The sequence below is a fragment of the Phalacrocorax aristotelis genome, chromosome 22, assembly GCF_949628215.1.
Source record: "Phalacrocorax aristotelis chromosome 22, bGulAri2.1, whole genome shotgun sequence".
NCBI classification, from domain to species: domain Eukaryota; kingdom Metazoa; phylum Chordata; class Aves; order Suliformes; family Phalacrocoracidae; genus Phalacrocorax; species Phalacrocorax aristotelis.
In genome coordinates, this window is record NC_134297.1 from 7,714 (window position 1) to 25,916 (window position 18,203).

An 18,203-nucleotide genomic window follows, 5' to 3' on the forward strand; every position below is an offset into this window, starting at 1 on the left:
AGCGCAGGAAGCCCAGCTGCCACGCTCCCAGTCGCTACGGGACGCTCGCTTACAGTTACACTAACGAGGGTACGGATGAGGCTGGAACTAGCAGAAATGCTGACTCTTCTGGCCTTTTATTTGTGGAAGGTACAGCGCGCGAGCCTCGGCGGCTCACAGGAGAAGCGCGCAGTGCTGCCTGACTCTCATTCTCAGCTCACGTACTACTGCCAAAGCTCCTGCCCTGTGCTGTGCCAGATGCCGGCTGGCGTGAGCGCCTGGGCTCCTGAGGGACCCCCTTGTCCTGAGAGCCAGAAGTACTCACTTCCCTTTGCATGAGGCCTGTAGGAGATATACCCTGCAATTTTAAAAATCTGTATCAAACGTGGCAGACTCAAAAGAGGGCATTTTTAAAAAGGCAGATTTGTTTTCTTTTTTAACTTTACGATCTACGGCCTAGCAAAGAGCTCCCTTTCAGTGTCAGTCGCTTGGCTTTCTCCCCTACTGACGAGGTCCCAGCCTCCCGGTGAGATCTCGCTGGAGATATTCTGAGTTTCCCTCGAGTACGTGGCTGCCCTGGCCCGAGGCCAGCGAAGAAGCTGACTTTGCCCGTGCCTGAATCAGCAACACGTCCAGCAGGCGACTTGCAGAGCCCAGGGAACCCTCGTAAAGAGGTTTGGGGGTGGGGCGCGCCACATCTGCGGCATCGGCCGTGGGAAAGGACCGGCGCAGTAAAACAGGTGGGTGAAACCGCGGCGCGCGCCAATACGTGCTGCTGCCTGGGGCATCGCTTTGCTGCGGGTCAAGTCAGATGCTCTCTGTAAGAGCGAGTCAGGGTAAAGGCAGCAGCAGATTTCTTTTCTGCTCATTTTAACAAAGGCTGGACGGAGCCCATAGAGGAAGGCACTACGCGTCTTGCTGGGTTGGTTTCCCTGCCTTCTCGTAAGCTGTCGCGGAAACTTGCACGAGGAAAGCCTGTGCAAGCTGATGATGACAGCCACACACGGTTGAAGAGGGAGCAGATGGTGAGAGCAGAGGTACGCGCTCAGGCTGTGCGCTGGAAGCTAATGCTAATGCTGCAAAATAAAGAGTGGATTTTCTTTTTTGGGTTTAGGTGAGCGCTAAACATTACACGTGCGTGTGTGCGTGTGTCTCTCGCAGGTTTTTGTCATACACCCCACCCTCCCACCCCAAAAAAACAACCCACACATGCCACGCGTTAAACAGTGGTTTTCCATTGTACTTAGACGTGCTTACATAGGTGTGTTGGTTTGTTACTTTTTTTAATGCAGAAACAGCAATACGATAGATTTAATACAGCTAGCAGTTAGACGGGTGTAGCTTTAGAGCGTCGGCTGTTTACAAAGCAACTGCACACCTTCTTTAACTCACAGTTTAAACAAATGAACTTGCAGTGCATCACACGTGCTTTGTACAGTCACGTTCCACACGGCAGGTCAGGTGCTTCACCCTGCCTTGTCCTTGTTCCCCCGACTCCGACGGGACCGCCGAGGCCATCCTGGGGACAGCGCCGCTTTCTAGCAGCTGGGTTGCTTGCCTGGACGCCCCACAGACAAACAGTCATTTCCCCACTGAACCTCTTCTCAAATATTTTCCTACCCCTGCAGGCCCCACGTCCTTTGGTTCATATTTCCTTTTTTCCGGGCTTTATGCACAGGACCGATGATTTCCAGAAATAGAAACAGAGGCTGATTCAGTCCAGGCTAAACATTCTCTGACCTAAACCAAACTGCCTTCGAAGAGATAGCTGTACTGTGGGCACCACCTCGGGAACAGAAGTTGCCCTGTCATAAAAAAAAAAAAAAAAAAAAAAAGAAGGAAAACAAGGCATTTCAGGCTGAGGAGGCTGAACGGTGTGCTGGGGGCGGTGGGGAGTTGGAAAGAAACAGTTCAGACGATCAGAGCGAGCTTAGCGTTGCAAAGCGTGCCATTATTTTTAATTTGGCAGTCAGAAGAAAATAGATTCCGACACTGATTTCCTGTGTGCTGCGGGAGTTCTCGCCTCAGCATTCCTGTGCACCATTTGACTTCTGTGTCCCGTCTGCTTTGCTTTTGCGCTGTAGCTCTCCGGTTCTAGCTACGCTTCCCACCACCCCCGTTACTCTTTGACAAGCCCAGCTCTCACTGTGCTTCCCTTCCCGTATGCGCGTGCAGGGAAAAGCCCGCGCGTCTGCCACTACAGGACACGCTCTGGGAGGCAGGAGAGATGACGACGCTCCCTGACAGAGGACACAGCTGAGGGGCGGTCCGCCGGGGCTGGGGAGATGGCAGCACCTTCCCTCAGCTGCCCCATCCGAGCACGGGTGCAGGTGAGCGCTGAGGAGAGACAAGCAGGCAGGAGCCGCAGAGCGAGAGAGAAAATAAAATTCACGGGTGGGTGCTACTTGCGTCTCATTTTTAGCGCAAGGGATGAATTCTCAGCACATTCTTGGAGCTGCCCCTTTGGGACTCACGGAGAAGAGGGAGGTTGGCCACGCGGTGCAGCCCAGCTCTGCTTCCCCTAAATGGTTTTACTGTTCAGGTGTTGCCCTAATCTGGCCGGTACCCCTGCAAAGAGTTTGGGATTTCTGCTGCCTCTCCGGGCCAGCCGCAGACCCTGACTTCATCGCAGCGAATGACCCTGCACTCCTCAGAGCGGTTGCCGAGTCACATCCCGCTGCCTTCCCTGCAGAACTGGAGACCCTTTTTCAGCCCTTGCCCCCTCTTCTCTCAGCTCGTTGCCCATCCCTTTTTCAGGGCCGGCACCGATCCCGCCTCCAGCTCGCCCTGTCTCCACCTGCGAGCGCCCAACAGGAGCTAAATGTCTCCTCAAGGACGCACGGAAGAGACGCGCAGGCAACCCAGCACAGACCCCCTGCAAACATCTTCTTTCCATTTTCTTTCCTCTCCTGACACGAAGAGATGACTTAGGAAAAGCGTACTGCTCGCATTTCACCTGCACTGCTTCTACTTTCACTTTCGCTCTCCTTGGCAGTAATTAATAGCGGTGGTTGGGGAGGGCTGGGGCATTCCCCCAAAGCGGCTGCAGTTACATCCGGGCGGTTGTGGCACTCCATTAGCTTTGTCATTTTAAATCTAAATCTTCTGGAATTGTTAGTTCTCGTCGGGAATCACCCGCACCTGCAAATTTTCTTAATGCCTACGCTTGAACCCAGCCACTGTTTAACAGCTCACCTTTATTTCTGTTCATTTAAGAACCTAAAGCTTCGTTTACTGCTTGGGTTGGAAGCAGGAGCTGTCGCTGCCTCTGAACTTTCTAACAGCCCTGTTACAATTTCAGTATTACCCACTCCCAATTTAGCTTTCCGGGTCGATTTTCATTGTAGATTCTAAAACTGTCCTTATTTTGTTTCTGATCAGGAGTCATTAATGCCTGCAGTTGATGTAATAACGGCTGTATTTAGATTGAGCTATTAATGACTCGCAACTCTATTTATGGCATAAAAAAGGACTGCCTTTATTTTTTTTTTAATTACAGATTAGGAATAATGACTGCCTGGTTTGCTCAGTAATAGGTGCGATTAAATTTAGTCACGACTCCTCCCTAAATAAAATGTATTTATTTGCACTCTAACAATTTAACCTTCCCTTTACCGGCCAGGGGCACCGACAAGTGCCCGTGCGTACCTCCGCTCCCCCTGCGCCGGCTCCCCAGGGAACAGCCTCTTACCCTGACCAGAGTCTGCAGCGGCCCGTTGTCGTCCCAGCTCCTCGCCCTCGAGAAAGCGGCCGCCTGAAGCGGCGGCAGCTCCGCTGCTGCCCAGAGGGGACGGAAATGGCGCGGGGTAAAGCTCTCCGGGCCGCCTGCGTCCCGCGCGGAGGCGGTGACCTCAGCAGCCTGTACGCTGTTGGGGCCGAGCCAACAACCTGAGGAGGAGTCGCAGGGCGTAGCTGTTTCTGCAACAACCACGCTTTCCCGCCTGGCTGGACAAGAAAGCGGGGCCTGCGGGGGCCTGGAGAGGCAGCATCGCTGCAGGTTGTGCCACGGCTGTTTCGCTCTGTCTTCGGCAGAGTTACATCCCAGAGGGTGGGAGACAGGCACGTTTGCTCCGTAAGCAGCAGTACTCACGCCGTGCAATAGGCACTATAAAGCCGCAATGAAGAACACGCATGGCCTATCAAGATGGTAGGAGCACCTAAAGCATTAGCCAGGCAGGGCTTGCAACTAACCTTGTGTCCTGGTTTAACCCCATCTGGCAACTAAGCACCACACAGCCGCTCACTTCACCCCACCCCAGCAGGACAGGGGAGAGAATCAGGAGGCTGAGAGTGAGAAAAGTCATGGGTTGAGATAAACAGAGTTCAACAACCACCAATAAGGAAAAGAACAAAACCCCCAAAAACCCAAGAGGGAAAAATAAAACCCAAGAAAGACCAGGGGTACAAATGAAAACAACCGCTCACCACCAACTGAGCCGTGCCCAGGCAAGCTGCAAGCCGCAGCCCCCCACCCACCGCCCTCCTGGTTTTATTACTGCCCGTGACATCATATGGCCCGAATATCCCTGGGGTCAGCCGGGGTCCGCTGGCCCAGCTGCGTCCCCTCCCAGCGCTCCGCATGCCCCCAGCCCGCTCGCTGGCAAGCGCCGCGCAGCGGTGACCGACACAGCCCTGCCTCTGCAACACCGTTCCCAGCACAGATCCAGAACACAGGTGGACGGAGCGCAGGGTGGGAGCAGGGTGCAGGGAAGTGGGGGGGTGGGGTGTCAGAGTTTGGGTGGGGGGCAATGAACAGGTGAGGGGTGCAGGCAGCACCCCGGGGGTACAGCAGCAGAGGGGTGATGGGGAGGTGGAGCAGGGGCAGAGGGGGCACAAGGTAGGAGGGCAGGGGACACAGGGGGCATGTCACGGCTGGGAATCAAGAGGGGGGAAAGCCTCGCACAGAGGAGCCTTTCGGCAGAAAGCATTTGGGAGGGCGGAGACACACACGGGACAGGGAGAGGGGGGAGACAGAGACGGACAGACGGGGAATGTGTGGGTAGAAAGGTACGGAGGGGAGCGCACATGGGGTCGACCTACTCCAGGGGCTCCACCTGCAATAATCCACAGCAGGAAACTCACCTGGGATAACCTGCACAGATAATCCACTCCGGACAGCTGACCTGCACCAGATAACGCACACTGGTAACCCTCAGTGATGCCCATCACACTGCCAATGTTTCGCCCCAAATTTTCCTCAAATTGGGGTTTTGGTGGGGTTTGGTTTCTTGGGGATTTTGTTTGTTTGTGTTTGGTTTCGTTACTTTCTTTTCCGTAATAGAAAAATCAGGGTGGGGGGTGTGTGTCTCTGCGCGTGTGTCTCTGCGCGTGGGTGTTTTGTGGTCTCCCCTCCATTCCCCCAAATATTCACTTCTGGGGTTCTGTGGTCCTTTTCCTCAAATTTGGTGATTTTCCCTTTTGTGCATTACAATGGTGGGAGGGGTGGTGGTGTCGGGGATTTTGTTTGTTTATTTTCCCCGGGCCTACCTTGACTTTGCAGCTGGAAGTGCAGGCCCTGCAACAAAGTGAGGACAAGAAAGGAGGGAAAGCAGGGCAGGCAAAGGGAGAAGAAAACACCAAAGCGGGCACTCGTGAGGGAGAGGGCAAGGCTCTCCCCATGCCGCCAGGGCCCCCTGAGAAGCTGTAACCAACCCTCCCAGGGTCCTGCCACACACAGGGGCTCCGCTGAAGGTTTCGGTGCCGCTCACGCCTTCCGGGGCTGATGGCGCCTTCTCGGGAATCCCTTGCCTCCCAGGAGCATGGCCAAGGCTAGGGCCCTCGCCGTGGTCCTACGGACTGTGAGCCCGGGTGCCTGCATTTGGCAAAAAGGGCCGTTCAGAGATGATGGTCTTAAAAAAAAAAAAAAAAAAAAAAAAAGAGGGCCACGAACTTCTACAAAGCCAAAGCCCAACTCACCACACTCCAGCGGGTATGAAGTCACACTCGGGGTCAGGTTTTGATTTCCATGTGGTTTAATAAGTTAACGGGTTCAGCCATTACACAGCAATGGAATTCTTCTTCAACATATACAAAGGTGCAAGAACTTCATTCATTTAGTCCAAATTAAGTCATTTTACTCTCAGCTCTTAAATAGCTATACAGGTCCTATTTTTTTTTTTTCCTCTAAACAATCTGGGGTTCAAACAACCCACCCAGAGAGAAGGCATCAAAGTACAAAAGAGCACGCGTAAGGAGGGGCGCTAATTCAAATTCAGCGTGGGTATTTGTCCCGGTACCTGTACGAGCAGGGAAAGGCGGCGTGGAGCAGTCACGCCTGTAGAAGGAGCTGCAATATTGGAAGTACACAAAGACCTTTTCCAGAAGTTTGACCACCACTGGGATTGTTACTCTACCGCGACAGTCACCGTGACCTAGGGGGAGCGAGGGAGGGGAGAACAACGCAAGAGACCCCAGAACACTCAAATGTCAGCACCCCCCCTCCCCAGCACTCAAGCATCTCGCCAGCTGCCCAGAAATTACTTCTCTGGAGGTTTGGCAAACAGTGAACCGAGAGCAACCATCGCAGGAAGGAAGTGGCATCGCTGAAGACAAAAAAAGCAGAATGAGAACACTTGTGAGCCTACACCCTGCCATGTGCCCAGTTCTAGTCTAGAAACAGCGCGTGCCTGTGGCCCTCTTACATCAACTTGAAGACGTTTCCATTACGCTCCCCGCCACTGAACTGTTTTCTGACTAGCTCTCTACCCACGTAGTCTCCCCTCACTCTCCCCCACTTCAGGCACTCTGCCTAAAAACCTGTCCTCAACTACAGAAGCAGCGTGAGAGGGCTTGCAGGGGCAGAAATCGGATGCGCTTGCTCAAGTCTGACCCCGTGGAGGTCTCTCTAAGATGCGTTTTGGGGCCGCCACAGGCACTGGTAATGCTGCTCTCCTGACCCACAATCAGCACCAATGTCCTCAGTCGCTCGGCAGCATGACCAGTACCGGCGTTCCCAGCGTGCGCTCTCGTTACAAGGGTGTACAAACATGTGCGTGCGATGCCTCTGCCCTCGAACGCGCGGCCTTTGAGCAGCCTCTCCAAGTACCGCGCCTCAGTCAGACACCTGTCACGCGAAAGCCTATGGGCACTCCCAAACACTGAGCTTCTGCGGTTCCCTCCATTCCTTCCTGCACCCATTTTCTCTCGCCTGGAGAGGATACTCCTCACTGGCCGATGCCGAGGGCTTTTTGGACGGGGAGGCTCTTAAAAAGCCTTACCAAAACACGGGGGGAGGAGGTATCCAGGCACAAATACACTTACAAGCACACTTACAGCTAGAGAAATCTGTTTTCTCAACAGAGGTAAAATTACACAGCACAGGTAAGTTCTATAAACTCTGTTGAGCCAAAATAGCAGGAAAAACCAACCAAACAACAACGACGACAAAAAAAAAAAACAAAAACAAAAACAAACCACCACCACCCCACCCAAAACGTGTAATTTGGCTTCATTTACCAGTCACCATTTCCATTTGTGTAGCCGACAGCGAAACGCAGCATTTGGAACGCAGGCCCTCGTAAACAGGTTGAACTCCTTCAGAAGCCTCCCTGTGTCCAAGCCCACCGCTCCCCCACATATTCGGTGGAGGACGATTTGACAAGGTGCAAACAGCGAGCCTACCCTGAGAACACCAACCTGGCAACTGCAGATCGTTCGAGTCTAAAACAAGACGGCGGCCGACGCCGCACGCTGGGGTCGCTCTGTGGTCCCAGCCGTCATGAAATGCCACAGACCCCGCAGCAGCCCTGAGGGGAGGGCACGGGGGTCCGGCAGAAGTTAAATGGGGAAAGGCAGATTTCAAATAGCATATCCTCTGTCCCAAAGTCAGAAGCACAAGCAGGGAGTAAAGACAAAAGAGATTTCTTTCAGTGGCAGTTCCGCAGGGGGAAACTCCCTGGGACTCTGTCTTTACAGTTTCCGGAGGCCAAAGCCCTACGTGACCTTCCCTTTCCTTCCGAGAAGACTAGGACAGAGGAATCGCTTCTCACGCCAACAGTAGCACCTCCCCCACGAGGCGGATTCATCATCGTTCCTGGCATTGGGAAGCCGCGAAAGTCACCCGTGCTCACATAGCCGGGGCCTAACAAACCTAGCCGCCTGCTACTCGGGGGATGGAAACAACTGTGTGTGCGAGAATGGAAGCCGCGAAGAGAAAAGATCGACACATTCATCAGGAGCGTATCCAAAGTAAGAAAAAAACCTCCTGGTGCACACAGCCGAGCCATTCCCCCGCTGTCCCTCAAACAGCAGTTTACCCAAACACCCTGAAAAACATTCTGCTCTTACCAAAAATACGTAGAAGAGAAAAGGTTACCGTATCACTCCTACGCTGCACGACTTGGAGAAGCAACGAAAGGGCAGGAAGTACGTCTCCACCAGGAAACACGAGCGGGTGCAGGAACTCATGTCTGGGGACACGCTCTGTCCGCACTTGACAACATCCCTTTCCTTTGCAAGCTATCTAAGCAGATACAAGCTTTCACAGCAATTTACTGCCCGTGATAGAGAGAGCACTGCCAAAAATTCAAGGGAAGATACACACCAACTGTCATGCGTCCCACGAGCGTTCATTCCACACACGGCGGCACAGGACATCCCCAGATGAGTCTTCTGCCAGGCCAAAGCTCAAATCAAAAACAGTACTACCTCTGCTGTGATTCATCAGCGGGCATAGGCTGGAGCCAACAAACTGGGAACAAATTCAGGAAAGCCCATGAACGTATGGCAGGAATTGCCCATTTAACGTGGCTAGAAAGGGATCCTCGGTGCCCAAGGCCAGTGAGGAACCAAGTTTCAGTTTTACTCCCAGCTTTCCTATCACCTTCTTCCTCCAAGACAGACCAAAACATTCAAGTCGAAATCTAGGGACTCTCCTTTTCCGCCTCTGGTCTACAGGGAGAAGGACAACACTCGCCAGCCCTCTTCACGTACAGGAGCCCCACATTCACGCTTTGGGAGCACTGGTGGGAGCCTTGCACATTCGCCTCCAGCTGCTGCGCACCAAGACAGCTCGAGCTGCTCTTGCCATTTAAAGGAAAAAAAAAAAAAACACAGGACTATTAAAAGAGACTCATGGAAGGTCCTGTGATAAACCCGCATCTGAAGAGCTGCTGGCTTTTCTGAAAGTTCCCTTCCTCTCAAACCAGTCTTTCTCATGCTGGGCTCAGCCAGCACTCTTCTTTCAACGCAATCTTGACACGGTATTAAAAACGAATAAACAAAAACCAAAAATGGAGTGCCAAGTACTGCTAGCCACAGAGGCAGAGTGGTAGCAGGGATGGTGCAAGAGAGAATGCCGAACTGGAACCAAGCCCAGAGGCTCTGGGAACGAGGGCGTGCCTGCAAAGGACAGCACTGCGTGTGACACCGTGCTGACCCAGCAAAGCAAGGCTAGGTCTAACTGGCGGCCGGATCGCTAGAGGCGAGCGCAGATTGCCAGCTTCCACCAGCGCTGCAGCAGGAACCAGTCCCTCGCACTGAGGAAAACAATTTTCAGCGAGACACAATGAGCACTCCAACATCATAGTGCACGGAGCTGCAAACAAAGCCACGGTACCACACGGACAAGGAAAGGAACAAAGGATAAAGGACATGAAAGAGCTCGGGGATGATGGAAAGGCTCCCAGATCAAAACAAACAGATGGAGAAGAGGTTCCTGGTCAGCCAGCTGGACCAGTCCGATTTCTCACACGTGCCCAACCTCGTGGGGAAGGGGCAGGAAAAAACAAGAGGAGGGATGATCCCTCCTTCTGGCACATGCCGGCACTTTCAATCCGAGGCCCGGGCGTCTCTGGCCTTCCCTACCTCCAGATGCTTTCAACAGACGCCCAGAAATTCCTGCCTGTAAATCCTTTCACCGCAGCATACTGAACACATTCCGGTCTCTGGAAACGGCACGTGACGACGGCCAGATCAGTAAGCCGGGATCTGTCCTTCTGAAGAACACGACGTGTCATTTTCTGCGCACCGTCAGGAGAAAAACTGATTTTTCAGTTGGTCGCATCCTACATAGGGCGGGGTGACAGCCTCCACCTTGGGAGGTACTGTTACAGGAGGGCAGAGCTAGTGAACCCAGTCAGGCCTAGGCGATCACCCTTCAGCGAGGTTTTTCCTCCCGTTTACCGCATCTCCTCAACTCTACAACCCACAGGAGAGCAGGCGCTTCCATTCAAACAAGGGGCACTGAGAGGCCACAAGCGTGTCTCCAAAGAGCATTGTTACGCTATCCAAACGGGGTGTCCGGGGATGTTCGCAACATGCGCGCGTCAGGAGACCGGAAAAACACTCGTCTAGAAGGGCAGTCTCCTCCCACGCAAGGAGTCAGTTTTCCCCTGCGTGCCTCTCCCTCCACAAACACCTGCTGTGGAAATGCCCAATATTTGCGCATGGTGGATCGGGTTTGCCAGAAGAAAGGAAATACCAGACACGATCAAAAAAGGCTCCTTGTACTACGGGAAACCCTTTCATCAGTGAAAAGGCGTAAACTCTCCCCTCTCTCTGCCGCGTGCCTTCAGGCTCCACATCAGACCAACCTTTCACTAGCATCGCCACGTTCCTCGCCGTCCATCCCCATTGCAGTGCCGGTCCTCGTCGTGCGAGAGGCCAGGCACTCCGCAGGGCCGGAAGACAGCCTGGCGCCCCACCGGCAGCGCGCCCAGCGGCAAGGGTTCCACTTGTACAACGGCTGGCGCGTGCGGGCAGCCCCTTTCCCACCCAAGAGCACGGATGCAGAAGGACGGCTGCGGCACAGGGTGGCAGCACCGACAGCACCAACCATACATTCTTGCAAGGGCCTGGGCTTCTCCAAGAACTTGCCCAGAGGTTAAAACTTCCTCCTTCTTAGAGACGCCTTCCTTCATCAGCAGAGCACAGAAAGCACTCAGCACTGTCCGAACCAGAGACTGTTCCAGCAGCAGAGCCGGGTGGAGAATGGCAGCTTGTTCTCCTGACAGCTCACGGCCCAGGAACACCATCGCCCCACCCCGCCCCTCAGTCAGGTTACGGCCTCTGCACCAAGCAGAAGCAATAAGAGCGTTTAGACGGCCAACGACCACGTCATCCTCTCTTGCCAGAAGAGCTGAGCGAGGCTACATCCCATGCTTCTCGGCAATGTAGCTAACCGAGTAGTTTCTTGATCTTTAGCTCTGAGGGTGGCCGCTTGAGAGGGCCCCCGCCCCTTTCCAGGATGCGCCCAGCGATGGCAGACAGCTACGCAGGCAGAGTTGCTTCCGCAGCTCCTGGGACCCCCGTGGGGATTAGCATGCCACCTGGATTTTCTGGGAGAGCACAGTGGGGTACGACAGTCGGAGAAGGCTAAGCCAAGGCAGACGAGCAGCCTAAGCCCCGAGTTCGCCACCTCCGCTCCCCAAATGGCATAAAGCACTGGTGGGGTGTCTTCCCTCAGCCAAGGTTGGAAGGAACTGGACTGCAGGTCACAGACACCGTGGAGTGGGAAGACAAGAGACTAGAAAAGGATCTCTGCGCAATATTTCCGACGGGCTTCTCCCTGCTTCAGTTCTCACCTGCTGTTGCGCTGTCGCTAGCTTTGGGTTTGGATTTAGACTTGAAGGAGAAGCGCTTGATGAGGCGGCGGGAGAAGCTGCCGGCTTTCTTCCTGGCGGCAGAGTTGGCGGTGACGTTGGACAAGTCATCGTGTGACTGGCTCAGGCCCGCTTCCTTCTGCTTGCTCCTTCTCCGGAAGATGAGCTTGGTACCACTCCGAAGAAAGCTAACTGCAGAAACAGAAAGGAAGGAGACAGAAACCACGATAGCATCCTGCCCTGGCGAGTCTCGGGGGCAATAACGCACCCGGCAGCTCTCAGGTGAGCGGCAAAGACCTCTTCCACCCCGGGCGGCAGACGCGCGCTGCAGGTCTGCGATTCCCAGCTCCCAGCCGCAAGGCAAAGTCTACATTTGGGACAGACTGCGCTACCAACAGGCTGCTTCACTAAGCACGCCGTCAGTGTCCTTCCTTTTACGGCACGATGGCCTCCCTTCAGTGGACACGTACAGAATTGTAATAGAAGGCTAAGGCTTCTGTGAATGGAAAACGAGTGGGGATGTCTGGGTGCAAAAACGCCGGAAGGCAGACACGTAACAGAGAAAAGGCCTCTCGGCCGAGCCTGTCTCAAGGGCGCCCGGATTAGCCCGTCATTGAGCCCCCAGAACAACCGCCTGAGGTTTCACGAGATGCCCAAATCTGGAGGCAAATAACGGCAACGGCTCCAAATGACTCACGCGGGCAGGACAGGAGGGAGACACCGATCGCTGTCAGCTCCAGACTGGTGCAAAAAGGCATATCCAAAACCTGCACGCCATACAAAGCTACAACAGCATTTCCTACGGGGAGGGCTTGCTTTCGGTTTTCTTCGTCCTCTTCCCTGCCTTCCAGGTCTCCCAAGAACCTGGGCCACACACCTTTCTACCTGCTGCCGTGCAAAGAACAAGGAGCCACCAGAGTTCAAACTGCACCTGGTTGTACCAGGGTGTGACCCCCAAAACCTGTCCCACTCCCATATTCCAGGCAATCGAGATTTTGACTTGCGCTGGTTTATGTACCTTTGTAGCTAACCGAAACAGCCGTCGGCTACAAGCAGACAAACCTAAGGTGCACCTTCCACCTAATCGACGGAAACCCAGAAAGTCCAAAACAGCAGCTTGGTCGGGGCAGGCCCACTCCATCGTTTAAAAGTGGAGAGTTTGCGTGGATGTTCTAGGCCCTGTCGTACCCTAGAGGCACTAGCTACTTTTAGGCTAATGGAGAAAGAGGGAAAGCATCGAGGCCCCTACAATCCACGTCATCGGGCAGCCTCCATTTCTGTGCCAGTGGTGGCCAAATTCAGAGGAGGAATCATTGTTTACAGATACATGCCTGACCTGCGGACCCAGCGGCCAGGGAGCAAAAACGGGTTCTCGGAAACACGCAAGCTGCGTAGGGCTCCCGTCTATGAGAGCACAGAAACCAAAAAGGCCACAGGAACTGGACACCTGCAAATAGAGGACTTTGGAACCGCTCCAGCGGGAAGCGTGGGAGAGAGGCGGGCTCTTGCAGGCTCCAGCAGAAGCCGCTCATTGCCACGCCGAAAGCCGGCTGAGGCCCCCACGCTCGGGCGGGGAACTCGGACTTCACTTTGTCCTCAAGTACAACAGGCTAGCATTAGTTACCGACTAGTGGTTCATCCTTACCTTTGTGATCTTTCAAGCTCCTGGTCTCAAGGGCTCCCGTGGAGCCAGTTTCAGACTCGACATCTTCCACCGAGGGTCTCTCAGAGATGTCTGATCGCGTCGTCTCATCCAGCTCCTGACTGGCCCTTTGTCCCGACGGCGACGCCTCCAGCAGCTGTGACGATTCAGCAGAGTCGTGCATCCGGTCAGCTGCGCCCTCGGACGCAGAATCCCCGTACGCCGCGGCCTCCAGGGATGCGGCATAACCCAGAGAAAGTGCCATTTCATCCTGAGCGATAGGTACCTGGCAGGGGGTTAGAAGGTCAGGCAGACAGGGTCTCAAGGATCGCATTCATCTCCCTTCTTCCATCCACACCTACGCATGGACACTCCAGTTCTGATCATCAGTGCTAGACAGCACCGATGCCCAACCATCACTCTTTGGCTGAAACATGCTGGAACACGGCCGATGCGAAAGCATTCCGCTGCACCTCCCTCACTCCCGTAGGCAAGTCCAAGGAGAACTCCTGAGATTCTCCACAAGGTAAGGTTCCCAAACGGCTATGGCAGCAGCCTCCCTTTCTGTGGCTGCCCGTTGTGAAATCCCACCGGCAGCCACCCCACAGACTGGCGAGGTACTTTGACACTCACTGGGAAGCAGCGACAAGCTGCAAGGAAGCAGAGAAACGGATTCTGCCAAGCAAGTCGTCTGCGCTGGAACCTTCACACACTGGTCCGTATGGGACAGGGTGGTTTCACACATGCACCCCTAAAACAACCTCCCACATTGGAAATGGAGCCCTGTAACTACCAGAGACCTTGGAAACTCCCGAGATGATCAGCGTGCTGCGTTTTGTTGGGGTTTTCTTGGCAGGCTTGTTATTCGTCTCAGTTAGCTGCCTGATCGCTGTCTCGGCGACCGGATCCAAGCCGTTGGGCATGTGGCTATCCCCTGCGCACAAGGAAGATACCAGCGCTTGAAGTACTGACCTTCAGCACGGGCAAGAGGTCGCTTGCTCACCGCGATGCTTGTAATAGGCAACTACGTGCACACGAAGGCAGAGAACAGAATTTACTACAGACTTGCCTGAATAAACTAAAGGAAGGAAGCTCCATACAGCTCTCAGCTCTTTCAGGCACCTAAAAAGCTTGATTTCTCACCAGGTGTAACGTTAAAATCCCCTTCCCACTCAACAAAGACTTCCAAAGACACCCAAGAGGTTCAGGCAGCCTTGGCCGCAAGCCATCAAAACGGCCACAGAACTCAGTCACAGAGACAATCGGAGCCCCAAGTACAGGGTGAGCAAAGCTCTTTGGGTCCAGACAGCCTGGAACATTCTTGTCCAGCAAGGAGACACACAGAGTCACAGAGGGGATAGCCAAAACGGAATTTCTTTTACCTGCCTCCACCCACCACCACCCCTCCGCCCCCACCTTCACTTGGGCACTTGGACATTCTCTCTGCAGCAAATGCGGATGAGTTCAGTGCCCCACATCCAGACTACCTCTCGCCCAGAAAGGCTAAGGAACGCAGTCGCTCCAGTGAGAGCCTCAGATTTCCAAGCACTTACGGCTACTGCTGGGCAAGGGGCCACGAGGGCAGCCGCTCTCCAAAAGCACCGTTGTCTTCTTCTCAGTCACTTCCACCTTGGACGGCGACCTCGATGGCGAATCTTCACGGTGAAAGACAGACAGAGACACCAGTTAGTGGAAATGAAGCTTAGGCAACTTCCCAACTGCATCGTGGCCCCCTGCGCGCACCTCCAAAAAGCCTCAAGTGTGCGCAGAGAGCCTGCAGAGGCCGGCTCCATGAGGCTTTGCGGCAACAAAGTAGTAAGAAGCCTATGCGAAAAAGACACCTGAAGCAGCCCCGTCACGAGACCCCGTTCGTGCCGTTTCCCAGCCCAACCTTGTGGAATATCCAGCACCCCGTTCATCAGGATGTCAGACTGCAAGCAGCAACAGCCGCTAGTAAGCAAGGTCAACATGCTTTCAGCTCCACATTCAGTACATACAGCACAACTTCTTTAGCAGCGAAGAGATTAGAGGGAGGGCGGCAAAACGCTTAGCCCAACATCACGCAGAGGTTATACGGCTCCAGACACATTAAGAGTCGGGACCTCCCGCCACCAAAGGGTGTCAGGGAGGCTCGCCCCTCTCTCACTTCCCCCCAAGCACGGGTCTGCATCAATTCCTTCCCCCAAGGCAACACACAAGTCTCCAGCCAGCCAGAAGACACTAAGGGAGCGGCGATGATGCCCACGTTCTGACCCAAAAGCCACAAGTGCTGCTCAAGGTGCCCGCCTGTAATAACTGCAACATACAACGGCTACGTGGTTTTGCTACTGCCCACGTGAGCGGCCTCGGGAATATCGCGGCTGAGTCTGCGCCCCCATAGCAGCCACCCGTACAAGACTCCTGTTGCGGGACAGCCTCACCGAGTTTGCAGTCTGCCTTGGGCCGGGACTGAATCGTGGTGACAGTAGTCACAATGGTGCCGTCAGGCATGATGGTCCGGTCCATCTCCACCTTCTTCGTAGGAGTGATGCTGGTTCGCAGAGACGTGGCATGCTGAGCATTCAAAGATGCAGGAGACTCCTGGAATAGCAGCTACAAAGGGTAAAGCACAGCTCAGAGAAGCTCTCCTCCTTCCAGATGGAAAGGCAGGCACAGGGGCGACAAAAGCTACTGCTCTAGGAACCGAGGACCCATCCCCGCTACAACGTTGGTCAAATGGAGGAAGGCTCAGGGCCCGAAGGCCAGGCGACACCCCTCCTCAGCCTAAGGGTCTGCCAGGCCCCTGTGATGAGCCCAGGCCTAACCACGCTTGTCTCCAGCTAGAGGCTCACATCGTGAACGCTTCTGGAGCACACATTTGTGTTGAGCTTACAGAGTCACGAGCTCACCTCCAATACAATGGTAGCTTCGGCCGCCAGTGACCGCCCAGCTCCTGGGGCCAGGGAGCACACCTGTCTCCCAGACGGCTGTTTGCCCAAAGAATCAAGCAAAAGAGTGGCATGTGCCAGCAGCACATCTGCGAGAAGAAACAGGAAAACAAAACACAACACCACCTCAGACATCTCCCAGGCTACCCCTGCCTTTGGGAAGCAGCTCCCCACAACTCCGGCAGCTGCCAGGTTCGAGGGCGGGAGGTGGCAGGCAGGGCTCCTCCGCTCCTCTTTACCAATCCAGAAATCGACTCCCCTAAAGAGGTGGCCATTGCACAACCTCCATCAAAAATAGGGGCCACAGTTAGTCCCTGACCGAGTTCAAAGGAACAGAGGTGAGATTTCTGCGACGTTCTTCCAATGCACGGGGGCAAATCCCCGCATCCCTCTCCCCACTTCAGAGCAGAGACGGGCAGGCCACGGAAACCTCCCAGGCACCAAAAAGGTCAGAGACAGTGCGTCTCGCTAAGACTAGACTCCAGAGTTACTTCACACAGTCAGAGGCTCACATCAAGCCAGATACGAAAAATCCTTTGCAGAGTTCATCGCACATCGTACCGACGCTGAACTACCACAGGCTCAAAGCTCAGTAAGTCCCTTAGGCATTTTTATCTCCCCACCTTACAACCCATCTTATGGCTCCCCATACTTACTTCCCTCTCTGTCACTGTTACCCAGCACCTGCAGCTTCAGCTCTTTACTTCTAGGTCCCAGCTCCCTGTTGAAACAGAAAAAGACGGGCTGGTATGAGGCAATCTTTGCAAAACGGCCACAGAGCAAAGAACTCCATTCCCTATCTTCCCTCCCTCAAATCTCACACGCCTCGTCGCCTTTTCCAAAGCTCCAGTACGCGTGCGCTGCTTTGGAGGACACAACAAGGGGCAGCATGCTACACAGAAGAGAACTCCGGTTCACATCCCCTGCAGGGCTGCGTAGCCTGCCAGGGGAAGTCTGAAAGGCCGAGATTTACGCTCCAGGCCTTCTGCACCTGCTGCTCCCACACACCACCCACGGTCAGCACTTCTGCCCATCCAGTTAAAACACAGAGAGCCCAGGGGAGCGGGAAATACATATGCAAGCTGGGGCCAATCACCAGCATTAGTAGCCTGGCACATGGGCAGCACAAACACACACCGCCCCTGGCACAGACTTCACCTCTGGGCCGTCCGCGCCGGTTATTGCAGCACAGCAGTGACACCCTGAGACCGTGCCGGTCTGCCTTCGCCATGCCAGCAGGAAGAAGGGCAGACACTTACAGAAAGAGCTCTTCATTCCACTCCATCTCTGCTGCAGAACTGGCACTGCCAGCTACCACCGGCCTCGTCCGCTTCTGCTGCGGGGGACTGTCTAGCTCTGCCACGCAGCGTATCTCCCCAGCTCCTGCAAGAGAGGGACAGAGCACACGCACGCGCTCATCAACACCAGACAGCAGCTCGGCGGATGCACACACGTCTCTTCCATTCAAACCCACCCAAAACACTCGCTCACTACAATCCCGGCACCTGCGCGCTTGCCCCTGCAGATCAGCAATGTTTTCACACTTACCTCCCTTCCCCTGGCAGCCCAAGTTCAGCACTCGAAGATTCCGGAGCAACAGCTTAGAACCCGGAGGGGCTGCTGCTACTCCGGGTGGGGACTCTCGAGTCAACTTACTGCTGGGTACCTGAGGAATGACGAGAGCGAGAGCGATGCCTTTATCATTCACTCGCCAGCGGACAGCAGCAAGACACGTGATGTTCGTCCTTGCATCTACTAAGCAGCTCCTCGCACCAACGTAGGGTGGTACCCACAGAGCCATCAAGAGGTGCTGTAGATTCCCCAGGCGACCGACCTCTGGCATGCCCCCACATTATTTCAGATGGGAAATTTAAGGCAGACAGGAAAAGACAGGCAAGAACAAGCTTCCCGGCTGCCGGATGGACAACCGAAGATGGCAAACCATGGATCATTCCACACCCGTAAGGGCTGCCCTGGACGGAGTCTTGGTGTTCAGAACAACAGAGAGTGCCAAAACAGAGATGCATCTCAGGCAGTTTGGCTCCACCTCAACACAAGTGGCGCTCCACGTTCAGGAAACAAGGTACAGACAGAGCTGCCCTTCAGAGCACTTTC

The 18,203-nt window shown here is 54.6% G+C and overlaps 1 protein-coding gene across 3 annotated transcripts in view; it reads right to left on the bottom strand.

Annotated features, from left to right (window-relative positions):
- Positions 1-1,190: 1,190 nt before the first annotated feature.
- C2CD2L (C2CD2 like) overlaps positions 1,191-18,203 on the bottom strand; it is a 28,686-nt gene continuing 11,673 nt past the window's right edge. For all 3 annotated transcript variants that reach the window (XM_075116519.1, XM_075116517.1, XM_075116518.1), the window contains exons 6-15: positions 17,637-17,754; positions 17,348-17,471; positions 16,745-16,809; positions 16,050-16,177; positions 15,582-15,753; positions 14,715-14,816; positions 13,962-14,095; positions 13,165-13,447; positions 11,502-11,711; positions 1,191-1,784 (exon numbers count right to left, since the gene is read on the bottom strand). In XM_075116519.1, the coding sequence (XP_074972620.1) occupies positions 1,720-1,784; positions 11,502-11,711; positions 13,165-13,447; positions 13,962-14,095; positions 14,715-14,816; positions 15,582-15,753; positions 16,050-16,177; positions 16,745-16,809; positions 17,348-17,471; positions 17,637-17,754 (1,401 nt within the window). In that variant the 3' untranslated portion in view covers positions 1,191-1,719. The remainder of the gene's footprint in view (positions 1,785-11,501; positions 11,712-13,164; positions 13,448-13,961; positions 14,096-14,714; positions 14,817-15,581; positions 15,754-16,049; positions 16,178-16,744; positions 16,810-17,347; positions 17,472-17,636; positions 17,755-18,203) is intronic.